Source organism: Aristolochia californica, unplaced genomic scaffold (genome assembly GCF_029961685.1).
Source record: "Aristolochia californica isolate CCGP_79_NKW_82.1479 unplaced genomic scaffold, dmAriCali1.0.hap1 SCAF_3, whole genome shotgun sequence".
In the NCBI taxonomy this organism is placed as follows: domain Eukaryota; kingdom Viridiplantae; phylum Streptophyta; class Magnoliopsida; order Piperales; family Aristolochiaceae; genus Aristolochia; species Aristolochia californica.
Genome location: NW_027181992.1, coordinates 3,313,623 through 3,327,221, shown reverse-complemented (window position 1 = coordinate 3,327,221; position 13,599 = coordinate 3,313,623). Strand labels below are relative to the sequence as shown.

The 13,599-nt window shown below is 38.6% G+C and overlaps 2 protein-coding genes across 2 annotated transcripts; both read right to left on the bottom strand.

The window, feature by feature from the left end:
* Positions 1–111: 111 nt before the first annotated feature.
* On the bottom strand, positions 112–1,809 carry LOC137958606 (GDSL esterase/lipase At1g09390-like). Its single transcript, XM_068805674.1, has 5 exons — positions 1,533–1,809; positions 1,082–1,288; positions 821–993; positions 430–703; positions 112–341 (listed from the first exon to the last, which is right to left on the bottom strand). The coding sequence occupies exons 1-5, from the start codon at positions 1,807–1,809 to the stop codon at positions 112–114; spliced, it is 1,161 nt and encodes a 386-aa protein (XP_068661775.1).
* A 4,837-nt stretch (positions 1,810–6,646) lies between these two features.
* Positions 6,647–8,465, bottom strand: LOC137960535 (GDSL esterase/lipase At4g01130-like). The gene is made up of 5 exons (XM_068808181.1): positions 8,119–8,465; positions 7,668–7,874; positions 7,407–7,579; positions 7,016–7,289; positions 6,647–6,927 (listed from the first exon to the last, which is right to left on the bottom strand). The coding sequence occupies exons 1-5, from the start codon at positions 8,384–8,386 to the stop codon at positions 6,698–6,700; spliced, it is 1,152 nt and encodes a 383-aa protein (XP_068664282.1). The 5' UTR covers positions 8,387–8,465; the 3' UTR covers positions 6,647–6,697.
* Positions 8,466–13,599: the final 5,134 nt, after the last annotated feature.

Sequence of the window (13,599 nt, the reverse complement as noted above, 5' to 3'; positions counted from 1 at the left end):
AAGGCGGAATGGAATGAACCAATTTTCATTAACCATTTCATGAAAATTCAAATTGGACCATTCATGAGGTGTTGGCCTCATTGACAAAAGAGGCCACATGCAGTAACTGGGTCAACGCCGCTTTAATGGCCTTAGGTATCTGGATGATTCCTTCATCATCTCCCCGACAAACTTCCCACTGAAGGCGTCAGTCAAGTGAACACCATCCCAACGTATATATTTGCTCGGATCACTACAGGCTTTGGCTTCTGGGTCCGTTCCGCAGATAATCCGAGGGCTGTAGTTGTAGGGATCCCCTCCATACCCACAGCAGGCCTTGAGTGTCACGGCCTCATCAAAACCTGCATGATTGTACCGTAAGTGAGATCTCGGATAATTTAATCTATAGAGAGAAGAATAGTCTTCTCAAAGTGAGAAAGCGGAGGTCACCAAAGTTGGACGGATGGCCAACGGCCTCTAGCATAAAGCCGTAGATGTCTGCAACCATGATGTTGGCATCCTTTAGCTGCTGGTTAATGGTAGAAAGGGCTTTCTCCAGCTTACGATTGGAGAACTGAACTAGCTCATTATAATCCTTAAGACACCCCAGTGCATCTGTTGAGTTATAAGGACCTGGTGAAGCTGAAGTAAGAAACATGGGGATGCAGCCAATGGCAGGAACGTTGAAAATCATGAAATTTTTCGCTCCTTCTCTGTGAAGATCCTGTTAGAAAACACAGCATTTAGAAATGGAAACATAAGAAAATGCTACAAGGGATGCAGTTTAACCTGGTCCATTCAGCCAGAAGAAGGATCCAGCTGAAGTTGAGAAAATTCTCACCTGCACGGCCTTGGATATTGCTGCTGTTACTTGTGGAACGATGTTCTCCTTCACGGTACTGGGAGGTTGTCTGTGCGTCGAGAGACTTATCAAGAAGTCGTTCACTCCAACGAAGATCATATATAGTCCATCTTCAAATGATTTTATCTCTGGAACATATGTAGCTAACAAACCTGAAAATGCTAAACGATCATTACGTAGGATTCGTTCCTCTCCAAGCTAACTGATTGATCTTGGTGCTTCCCATGTAATTTTTCATACCGTCTAATTTGTTTTTGGAGTTCAAGGATGCAATGACATTCCGCTTAAATCGGACAAATTGGTCAGTCTGAAGCGGGAGACAAAACGGAACTGTTTCGGTGACATTTCTAGTTGTTGCACCAGCTACGGCGAAGTTGATCCCGTGTCGGTAATTTGGAACAATGTTACTGAAATAAGGTTCGACTAACGGAAATCTCCACGCTAAAGCTGAAATATTTTTGTAAAAATCAGTATTAGCAAACAATGATATGGATGAAAACAATGTAAGCCTCCACTTTGATTGGAAAGGTGCTTAAATCTTCAATTGGATTGCTAAGCCTCCAATTAAAATCTGTTTTGGGTCTTGATTGACTACTCAACATGGCTTTTCAATTTTTACAGAACGGAGATATCGAACAACGGACAGATTGCATGAAAATTTAAATGCCGACCCTGTAAATGAAACTCTCACCCATGAAGTCCAATATGAGGCGGCCGTCGGAGAACCTGCCGGAAGGGGCATGAAAGAAGGTATCACCGTATGGCGAATTGTCTGCATCGGCCAAACCGGCCAAAAAGGGAAAAGCTGCTATTGCATTACCGGTATCACTGAGGGAATCTCCAAACACAAAAATGGCAGGAGGAGGAAGACAAGACCGTTCCTGGCCTCCTTTAGCTCCACTGATCTCATTTGCTAGCGTGAAAACCACCCAGAACCAAATCATCTTGTAGCTGATCAAATTCGCCATCTTCGAGTTCGCTGAAAATTCCTTGGAGGTGGCTGCGGGCAGGGGTCCCAAAGGTTGAGGGAGTACTTAATCTCGTTGGAAGTAAAAAGCCAAATACTTTCTTGGTTCCGTTGACGTCACTTAGAACTTATTTTAAAATATATCCAACTTTGACCTGTCCCTTGTACATGGTCAAGTGGCAAATAAGATATCCTAACTTTGACCCGTCCAATGTACATGGTCAAAAGTGGCAATTAAGATATCCAACTTTGACCGGTCTACAGTACATGGTCAAAATTGACAAGTAAACTTTGACTGATTAAGTGTCGCCACTTCATCAGCATTGCGTGAGTAGACAGACACAACGACTGCCACATCACCATTCTGACCCGTCAGCAGCCAAATAAGATGCCACGTCATTAAAATACAAAAAATTGAATAATTCTTTTTATTTGAAAAATTAAATTTATTAATATATTTTTATTAATTTATGTTTAAAATAAATAAATTATAAAAATAATAAATAATTTAAAAAATAACTCTTACCTATTTAACAACATTAATTATCGATTAAAATATTTATTAATTAAAAATATATGAAAATTCTATATTAGAGTTTAAAAATAAAATTTATCGTTACACTTTTTACTACTTAACATTTTGAAAAATAAATAATATAATAAGCATTCTACTTAATTAAAAATAATCAATTATTAATGAATATTAAGTAATTAAAAATCTTACGACACCTTTTATTATTGGTTTAAAATATTTATTAACTGAAAAAATATGAAAATTTTATTTTAGAGTTTAAAAATAAATGTAATGGTACACTTTTTATTACCTTATATTTAAAATAATAATTCATTAAAAAATATTACTCTTACTTATTTAACACATTTTATTATCGATTTAAAATAATTTTTAATTGAAAAAATTATTAAAAAATTTTAATTTAGAGTTTAAAAATCAAATTTATCGATACACATTTTGTTATCTTATATTTATAATAATATAATATAAAATTAGTACATTAATTAATTTAAAATCTTACTCTTACCTATTTAATACTTTTATTATCGATTTAAAATATTTATTAATTGAAACAATATTTTATTAATTAAAAAAAATATTTTAGTGTTTAAAAAATCAAATTTATCAATACATATTTTGTTGATTTTCAGGACTCCATGAATTTAGCTCATGGAGAAAAAGGGAAAGAAACTCATTGGGAGAAAACAAGAGGAAAAAAAGTTATGGAATTGAAGCTCAATTTATAGATTAATGAAACTACTATATTATAATAATACCCCTTAACTTAGGGTTTAAGGTTTAGGGTTTTAACCTTGGAACTTTAACTTAATTTCATCAATCCCATCTCTATGAGATGACCCTTTATTTACCATCCTGCCATCAATGTATGTGGGCCTATGGGCCTTCTTTTTTATATGTAGGCCTTGAGCCCGTCTTCTATATCTCTTGGATCCATGGGTCTTCCTTGGTCGTGTGGGCTTGGGCCCTGTCTTCCAACATATTTTATTACCTTATATTTACAATAAAAAACAAGGATGGATGTAAAAGGAAGTCATATATTAATAAATGATTTTACATTAAAATGTCAAAGAATATAAAATTCATGTTTTCTGCTTCATCCTTCCTCCCGACAAGGACTTTGTAGTCAAATAATTGAAATTATTGGTCTGGCTTCTAGTTTCTGTATCATGACCTGAATTGGTGCTTTCTCACTGCTTAGGTCTAACATGCTCACGAATTACTATACTCCCATCAAAATCCATCTCCATTATCCACATCCCATTTTTATTTGAGTTGATGACCCAAGGGTTGCTCGTCTTTTGTCAGTCTAGGAGGTCAAGTGAGTTACTTTCCAATTGATCGGAAAGGTTTTCTGCCAAACTCTTACCTGCTAGACAGGTTCTACAAACGAATTTGGAGAACCCATCCGAGTTTTTGATTGATTATTTCTAGATGGGGAGATCAAATCTTGAACCTACATGAAAGGAGGAAAAACAAACCTTAATTCATTCAACTAAGTACTTTATATGCTGAAATGAAACAAAAAATACAGAGGAAACGATATTGGCAAAGAGACAGATATATGTGATCAAACATGTTCGTTGTAGAGATCAAATGTAGTGATATAAAAATAAAATCGCGAAGTGGAAGTGCTATCTGAGTTTGACAAATCAAATAACTCCTCAAAACTCCATACATATAATCCTCAGTCATGGTTAGAGCCTTCCTGAAGAAAGAAAATGAAACTACAGTAGATTGAGAGACAAAGCAATAGATATCTGGCTTTTGATTTGTGATTGACATCCATCATAACTATCAAAATATCCAGACTTCTCCTTCTATTTTCCATTGTATCAACAGAATAACCCAACAACTAACACCATATTATCTATAAAATCTACATACATTAGTAAAAGTTTATTTATGAAATTATCTAATTTCTAATTTTTATGACTAGTCCTAACAATGCAAAAATACACTTAAATCCAAATTCACTGAACACCCCTGGTAGAGCCCCATATGACTTCACAGTCACTAAGAACAATACCTCATCAGTGATGGGGTCAGGTTTCGTTGGCTAATGGACGCCCTTGTAGGCGACTCAGCCTAGTTTGAACTGGACACAACTCACCCTCCATTACCCAAGTTACTCTTAATCATACTCTCTACCCATCCCTAGGGACACAGAGAAACTCATTAAAACATAGAAAAAAAAAAACCATGTGGTGGTTATTTATAACACCCGAATCTCCTCACCATATGGCAAAATAATTCCATAGCACTTCAAAATTATTCAACAACATTCTACAACATTTAAAAATTAATCGAACTAATTACATAGAAAATGACTAGTCCTAACAATGCAAAAATACACCTAAATCCAAATTCACCGAACACCCCTGATAGAGCCCCATATGACTTCGCAGTCACTACGAACCGTACCTCGTTAGTGATGGGGGTCGGGTTTCGTTGGCTAATGGACACCCATGCAGGCGACTCAGCCTAGTTAAAACTGGACACAACCCTACCTCCATTACCCAACCTACTCTTCATTAGACTCTCTACCCATCCCTAGGGACAATGGAAACCCAATAAAACATAGACAAAAAAAAAATACCATGTGGTGGTTGTTTATAACACCCGAATTGCCTAACCACATGGCAAAATCATTCCATAGCACTTCAAAATTATTCAACAACATTTAAAAATTAATCGAACTAATTTTATAGCAGATGACTAGTCCTAACATTACAAAAACACACCAAAGTCCAAATTCATCGTACACCCCTGATAGAGCCCCATATGACTTCGTAGTCACTATGAACCATTCCTCGTCAGTGACGGGAGTCGGGTTTCGTTGGCTAATGGACGCCTGTGCAGTTTGAACTAGACTCAACCCACTCTCCATTACCCAACCTATTCTTAATCAGACTTTGTACCCATCCTAATAACTAGGGCAAACATAAGAAAACATAAAAAAACAAAAAAAAAAAAATCATGTGGTGGATATTTATAACACCCAAAGCTCCTCACCACATGGCATGATCATTCCATAACACTTCAAATTTATTTAACAACAACTAGCAACTAAAAATCCTGCAAATCTTATCTTAATAGAGTAAACTGCCACTTCATAAATCAGAAAATCAAACTAAATTAAGCTAAAATTAAACTAACAACTTTGGAAAATACAACATTCAATGGCATAGGAATCCATAAACTAAAAAACAGAAAATTAATAAATACGGAGAGGGAAATTCAATCAAGTTTCAATTAACTTTACAATAATTTTAATTTATCTGCAATTGACAGAAGTTTCATTAACATAAAATCAGAAATTAAATAGTAAATCACAAAAAAATCAATACAGTAATTAAACACCTAAATTCAAATCAACATTATAATTAAACACAGTAATTAGATTCAATTAACAAAAACTCAAAAAAATCACCCTGCCAAATCGGCTTCTGAAATTGAAATTCGTGTTTGGAGGTTGAGTAGGTCTTCGGTTTTGAGAGAAGGGGCGGCGAGAGAGTGAAATGATAGGGTATTAAGAGAGGGGGCATTGAGAGGAAATTATAGGGTTCGGTTTTGAGAAAGGGGGCAGCGAGGAGATGAAATGATAAGCTTCAATTTTGAGAGAGGGGGCGGCGAGAGGATGAACAAAGGGGAACAGAGAAGAAGAGTGAGAGATGTGGCTGAGACGAAGTCTGGGTTGAGAGGAAAATAGGGCGGTTGAGAGGGGGCATTGAGGGCGAGGGCAAGGCCAAGCGGTGGCGGCAGCTAGCACGGAGAGAGGGCGAGAGGAGACGAGAGGATAAAGATCAACCTGAGAGAGATAAAACGAAAAAAAAAAAAAAAAACGACAAGGGGTTACGTGGCATAAGATGACATGGCATCTTACCTGGCAGATGACGTGTTGGAATGGTGATGTGGCAGTCGATGTGTTTATCTACTTACGCAGTACTGATGACATGGAGACACGTTATGAGTCAAAGCTTACGTGTCACCTTTGACTATACACATGTACAATGGACCGGTCAAAATTGGATATTTCAAAATAAGTTCCAAGTCACATCATTTGTCCAAATATGTTTTTAAAAATGGGTAATTTGGTAAGTTGCTTGGGCAAGTAAGTGTTGTTGTTCTATGCTAAGCTTCTTCATTTTCAAATTTACAATGGGATGACAGGTTTCGGAAAGACCAAGGTGGGCCATTGCACGGTGGTCTCCTTTGATGTTTGGTTAGAACTAAATGCGCCAGAAGGCGGAATGGAATAAACCAATTTTCATTAACCATTTCATGAAAATTCAAACTGGGACCATTGATTAGGTGTTGGCCTTATTGACAAATAATGTCACATGCAGTGACTGGGTCAATGCCGCTTTAATGGCCTTAGGTAGCTGGATGATTCCTTCATCATCTCCCCGACAAACTTCCCACTGAAGGCGTCAGTCAAGTGAACACCATCCCAACTTATATATTTGCTCGGGTCACTACAGGCTTCGGCTTCTGGGTCCTTTCCGCAGTTAATGAGAGGGCTGTAGTTGTAGGGATCCCCTCCATACCCACAGCAGGCCTTGAGTGTCACGGCCTCATCAAAACCTGCACGATTGTACCGTAAGTGAGATCTCGCATAATTTAATCTAAAGAGAGAAGAATAGTCTTCTCAAAGTGAGAAAGCGGAGGTCACCAAAGTTGGACGGATGACCAACGGCCTCTAGCATAAAGCCGTAGATGTCTGCAACCATGATGTTGGTATCCTTTAGCTGCTGGTTAATGGTAGAAAGGGCTTTCTCAAGCTCATGATTGGAGAACTGAACCAGCTCATTATAATCCTTAAGACACCCCAGTGCATCTGTTGAGTTATAAGGCCCTGGTGAAGCTAAAGTCAGTAACGTAGGGATACAGCCAATGGCAAGAACGTTGAAAACCATGAAATTTTTCGCTCCTTCTCTGTGAAGATCCTGTTAGAAATCACAGCATTTAGAAATGAAAACATAAGAAAATGCTAGAAGGGATGCAGTTTAACCTGGTCCATTCAGCCAGAAGAAGGATCCAGCTGAAGTCGAGAAAATTCTCACCTGCACGGCCTTGGATATTGCTGCTGTTACTTGTGGAACGATGTTCTCCTTCACGGTACTGGGAGGTTGCCCGTGCGTCAAGAGACTTATCAAGAAGTCGTTCACTCCAACGAAGATCATATAAAGTCCATCTTCAAATGATTTTATCTCTGGAACATGTGAAGCTAACAAACCTGAAAATGCTAAACGATCATTACGAAGGATTCGTTCCTCTCCAAGCCAACTGATTGATCTTAGTGCTTCCCATATAATTTTTCATACCGTCTAATTTGTTTGTGGAGTTCAAGGATGCAATGACGTTCCGCTTAAATCGGACAAATTGGTCAGTCTGAAGCGGGAGATAAAACGGAACTGGTTCGGTGACATTTCTAGCTGTTGCACCAGCTACGGCGAAGTTGATCCCGTGTCGGTAATTTGGAACAATGTTACTGAAATAAGGTTCGACTAACGGAAATCTCCACGCTAAAGCTGTAATATTTTTATAAAAATCAGTATTAACAAACAATGATATGGATGAAAACAATGTAAGCCTCCACTGTGATCGGAAAGCAGCTTAAATCTTCAATTGGGTTGCTAAGCCTCCACTTAAAATCGGTTTTGGGTTTTGATTGACTACTCGACATGGCTTTTCAATTTTTACAGAACGGAGATATCGAACAACTAACAGATTGCATGAGAATTTAAATGCCGACCCTGTAAATGAAATTCTCACCCATGAAGTCCAATATGAGGCGGCCGTCGGAGAACCTGCCGGAAGGGGCATGAAAGAAGGTATCACCGTAAGGCGAATTCTCTGCATCGGCCAAAAAGGGAAAAACTTCAATTACATTACCAGTATCACTGAGGGAATCTCCAAACACAAAAATGGCAGGAGGAGGAAGACAAGACCGTTCCTGGCCTCCTTTAGCTTCACCGATCTCATTTGCTAACGTGAAAACCACCCAGAACCAAATCATCTTGTAGCTGATCAAATTCGCCATCTTCGAGTTCGCTGAAGATTCCTTTGAGGTGGCTGCAGGCAGGGGTCCCAATGGTTGAGGGAGTACTTAATCTCACTGGAAGTTTAACGTCCTTCGTAAAAATCGAAATACTTTCTTGGTTCCGTCGCAGTTTTTGTGTTTATTACTCTTATATGATAGTTGATGCTCCTCAGTTGATTTTTAAATCGAACTGTTTTATGCTGAATCTCATTGGGAAGTTCGTTCTTTATGTAGACAAACATGTTTTAATACCATTATTTCGGATCACCCCAGAATGCTAAGAGCCGAAAACGTCCTTTTTCTCATCATCTTTGTAGAGTTACCCACACAGATTTTTTCTTTAGGACTGCAACAGAAGCTTGACACAGTCGCTCAATTCGGCACTAGATTCGTTTCGGTTTAGACTGATATGCTTGAATAGATAGACACCCCTTGTTTTCTATTTCCAAGCTCTTGATCCAGCAGCATCGATCCCCGGTATGTTATTTAAACTGTTAAGCCTTTTTGTTTTTCTCCTAAACGGGTTATTCCATTAACCACCTGGGAAGTCCAAGAGTGCAAATTTGTTGGATCAAAGTTCCCAGTTCCAACAGCTTGGTGAATTACCAAAACAATGAAAAATTAGTTTTCAGTAACGTGAAAAGTCAAGTTTTGGTCGTAAATTATCGACCATATAAGAGTTACACCATTCTCATTTAGCTATAAGAAGGTCAGAAAGAAAAGTTAAAAGACGTAATATGCGAACACTAATGAGGACAAGCAAGCGGACACGAGGAGTTCTAATTGACCCATTCCCGCCATTGAGATACTGTTTACCGAGCTTGTGGAAGACGAGTTCGTTGAGCCTGCAATAGAGAAAGCAATAAATAAGTCTCGCTCGGCATCTCAATCTTCTGTAATCAATAATATTCATGTCTTGAACAAAACACAAATGGCTTTTAAAGCAACAGATTTTTTCTGCCTCAATACCTGACGGAAGGCTGGGGCTGCTTGGAGACACTGTTGGGCCTGCGCAGCGGAAATTTCTTTAGCAACAAGTTAATTCATATAATTAAGGAAATAATAGCAAGGTTTTCTTCATTATAGATTACAGGAGAGAAGAACAGTGTACAAAGATTTTTGAGCACCCTTCAATGCCTGTCTCATGATCGCGTTCTTGGTTTCGAAACAGTTACCGCAAAAATAATTTCTTACGCGGAAACATACCGTTGAACTTGCAGAGGGCTAAATCAACCTTGATTCCGCAAGCAGCGGGAAGCTTCAAGGCTTGTTCTTGGGTCACGTTGAAGCTCTTCCAGAGCTCCGGGTCGTTGAAGAGAGAGCAGAGGCACTCGCTCTGTGTGTTGAACGCCCCTTTCAATGAAGTACAACATACCGGATCAGGGGCAGGAGCTGCAAGGAACGGTTCGCAGGGCAAGATCTGCTCCAAACAAGGAGTGCCTGCTTCTAGGAAGCGGGAGGAACCTATATGGACAAACGAAAAGAAGATGACTGCTATGAAGAGAAGCGAATCCATGGCTGACGGAACAAACGACCGTGGAGACGAGAATGCCAGGGAAACGGAGGTAGAGGAAGCTTGCATTTGCGAAGACACCAGTTTTGCAATTTAAGGAAGAAGGTGGTTGGGAAGTACGTGTTTTGTAGGAATTCTGTTAAGACTCCTGGATTACCATTTTATCTCTAATGGCGGTTGAAATCTATATTTTTGGGTTCATTATGGTGGAATCATGGAACTCACCGTTAATGTTTTTTCAGCCAGACTGTTTTTTCCATGAATTCACAAGCCTGGAACAGTAAATGAATTTCTTTAACCAATCTGTCACTCTTCCTGAGATGTCACCATGGAGACGATGAAGTTGATTATACAAATTGGGGTACCATTAATGAAATGCAGTGAGATTGGTTGCAAAAGGAGTTGCATGAAACGGTAAGAGAATTGTTACACCGGGCAGTTACAGTAGGAAGGTTAAAAGGGCTGTAACATCACGCCCTCGAATAATATATTTGATTACTTAAAAAATAAAATATTAGAATCATAAAATCTCGATTTCGGCTGGTCTCCAACCGGCACGACTGAAGATGAAGAGACTTGACCAAGTCAAACAACCAAGACGCTACTAAATTATACTATTTTTGTCATAATAACCTGAATTAGAGTTCATAAGATGCTGCTACTACCTAGGATTCAATGACAAGACTCTTCTTCCCTTCTTCCTATGCAAAAGGCCGGCACCAGACACATAACGTCCTTCTCAATCTCATTCACTGGCTTGTTCTGTCTTGGATTCAAGTCCTTGTTCTGGTTTTATTAATTAATTCTTCGTTTCCAAGCATAAGACAGTCCCCTTCTATCTCCATATAAGTGGGTCTGAGACTCTGAATCTCCTTGCCTTAAGTGGGTCGATCAATGTTGGTGGCAGCAACGTGATGTTAGCACGGTTCAATCCAATTGCATTGTTGAGCTAGCTCGACTTTGCAGTCCGATTGAGCCGTGCCAATATCACTTGCCGAAGGCTGATTTCTCATCAATTTCTTGCATTTTTTATCTTATGCCTACCTCCGTTTTCTGCAGATTCCAAAGGTGAAGAAGATATAATTCTTTTCTTTTCTTTGGTAAGATGAGTAGGTCCGAGCTTTCGGATTCATGCAGTCTTCTTCCTGTAGAAAGTAGCAGATTTTCTTTCAAAAAGACCTGTCACCACTGCCATCAGAGATGTATAGGCCATAGATGTGAGAATTATCAACATCTTCTTCAGGTATGAAGTCACTACACTCAAATCTCTTGATGTGCGCAGCCATTTCCAATAAATTGTCATCTACTTTGGCGAGAAGAGTAACGATGGCAGATATTTGCTCCCAGCCGATCCCTCCACTCATCTCCAGGCCCACGAAATGCTCGCAGTGCTTGCTGATTTCTTTTAAAATCTCTTCAAGGTTCCATGACACAGGTGCCATTTTCAGATACCTGAGATCCTTCCATTTTCCTATCATCTTTTGGAAATGCTTCTGTTTCTCTCCCTCAGTTCGTGGGCGGTGAGGTATTTCAAGGCAGGAGATCTGAAATTAAACTTTACCTGTTGGGCAAGATTAAACAAGAGAATAGGATATTTCTCCCCAGGGGAGGTAATTCCTTTCCAAACTATAGCTATTTGAAACAGGGAAGTAGATGGTGATTGCTTAACAACTTACAATTTTGAAACAAAGATGATGTCATCCAACGTAAAGACATGACAGGGGAAAACAAGTTTCTTCGGAGATCGACTAATTACGTATTGGAGGAAGCCTGTGAGCAAGAAGCACTCGAAACGGTTCTCTCCCATGAACTTCCTTGCAAATTCATTCTTTCGAATGGGATGGTGAAGATCTAGTTCATAGAAATCTAAACTTCTCCAGCAGAGAAGGTTAAGAGATGCTCGATGTTGTTGGAATATTTGTTTGTATCGACCGGGCTAATCCTTGTATAAGATCCGTGGGGTTACTTTCCTAATATGTTCGAGCCTTTTAGTGCACTGGTTTCTAACATGGTATCAGAGCAGGTTGGTCCCGAGTTCAAGTCCCGCTCCCACCGAATTTGTCCCAGGTATTTCTGGTGAATTTGTCCCGGGTTTTTCTGGTAAGTTTGTCTACTAGTTTTCCCCGTGAGGGGAGTGTTGGAATATTTGTTTGTATCAACCGGGCCAATCCTTGTATAAAATCCGTGGGGTTGCTTTCGTAATAGGTTTGAACCTTTTAGCACACTAGTTTCAACAGATGCCAATGAACGACAGACAAAGGGCACCGCTAAGGTTAGTCATGAAGTCCCAGTCTGGAGAAAATGTTAATCAAACAGTCTATCTTTATGCCTTCCCATTTCCCACCTTCTACCGAAAACTGATTTTTTTATTACAATTAGTAGTAAAAAACACCAACCATCACGAACCAAAATCGAAGCATATGATGCTCTGTTCAACTACTTTTAACGGGGAAATTTTTTCCTATCAATTTACAGCGAGCAAATAGAGGAGAGAAAACATTTGACAGACGCTCAAGTACGCTTACCACATACATCTCCTACTCAAGTCTCTTCGTTCAAGCAAGCGATCACAAGAGAGATAAGGAAAGAAATCTGGAACTGCTCAGCGAGCGACACCCACATCCTGCAGGCATCTGTTCTGCACAACCAGAGAATTTTGTCTTCCTTGAACAACGTTCATCGAGATTGTCCTTTTCACATAAGTTTTCCCTTGCACTTCCACAAAACCTTCCCAATTCACATTCTATCTTTTCACAGTGCATTTTGTAAGTAAATCAGTTACAGTGTAACAGTGAGATTGAATTACAACGTAATCTACATATTTTTTCTTCCCAATTATTAATCATCTTTTGATTTGGCGATGTACATTCTTGCTCTTTTAGCTAAACAACATCTACATTAAGAGCCACAAGTGTCAAGAGTATAATGCTATTCATGCAGGAACTTAGTCACACTCAATTAACCACATTAATTAATTTACAAGCCACACCTTCATATAGGTTATAATACGTGAAATTCTATAGCCTAGATCCACCCTTGAGTTTTCATTGGAGTAAATTAGTCACTCTAACCTAGACCCGCATTTGCAAATTTCATTTACGCAAACTAGGTATTCTAACCTAGACACACAAAGAGGTTTGAAGTAGCCAAATAGTCTCTCCAACCTAAACTCGCAATAGGATTTATTAGCACTTAACTGGACTCTCTAGAGTCAAATAGTTTATCCGGTCTAAACACACAAAATGTTTAGCAACAGTTAACTAGGCTCTCTAGCATAGATATTGTGAGGATTACTTCTTTACAATTCAACACTTACAATGCCTATTTTCAATTCAAATTCTTAACAAATTGACTCTCTTGCAAGAAATATTTAGTTTGGTTTCAAGAAAGTAAATTTTGTAGTGTTTTTCAAGTGCAGGTGATACTGAAAACTTGTATTAACCTTAAATTGTTGAATAATGATTGGTTCCAAAGTAAATGCATGGGTATTCAACATGAAACATATATACATGCACAAAGACTTCAAAATATATAGTTTCTTGTGTTACAAACATGCAACAACCAGATTGATGTGGGAGTTATTCATTATTTCAGACTCAACCAGATATTTTACATATTAAATTCAAAAGTATTGTGGACGTGTTCAACACTAGAAACATTAAATATAAGCATAGATTTCAAAGTAAGAGCTCATTGTATT

Excerpts from the sequence above, each read along its gene's own strand:
- LOC137958606 (XM_068805674.1), bottom strand. The coding sequence starts at position 1,809 with ATGGCGAATTTGATCAGCTACAAGATGATTTGGTTCTGGGTGGTTTTC. Across the intron at positions 704-820 it reads CAATATCCAAGGCCGTGCAG|GATCTTCACAGAGAAGGAGC; the intron begins GTGAGAATTTTC and ends GTTTTCTAACAG. Across the intron at positions 342-429 it reads TGGCCATCCGTCCAACTTTG|GTTTTGATGAGGCCGTGACA; the intron begins GTGACCTCCGCT and ends ACAATCATGCAG.
- LOC137960535 (XM_068808181.1), bottom strand. The coding sequence starts at position 8,386 with ATGGCGAATTTGATCAGCTACAAGATGATTTGGTTCTGGGTGGTTTTC. Across the intron at positions 7,580-7,667 it reads CTCCACAAACAAATTAGACG|GTTTGTTAGCTTCACATGTT; the intron begins GTATGAAAAATT and ends TAGCATTTTCAG. Across the intron at positions 6,928-7,015 it reads TGGTCATCCGTCCAACTTTG|GTTTTGATGAGGCCGTGACA; the intron begins GTGACCTCCGCT and ends ACAATCGTGCAG.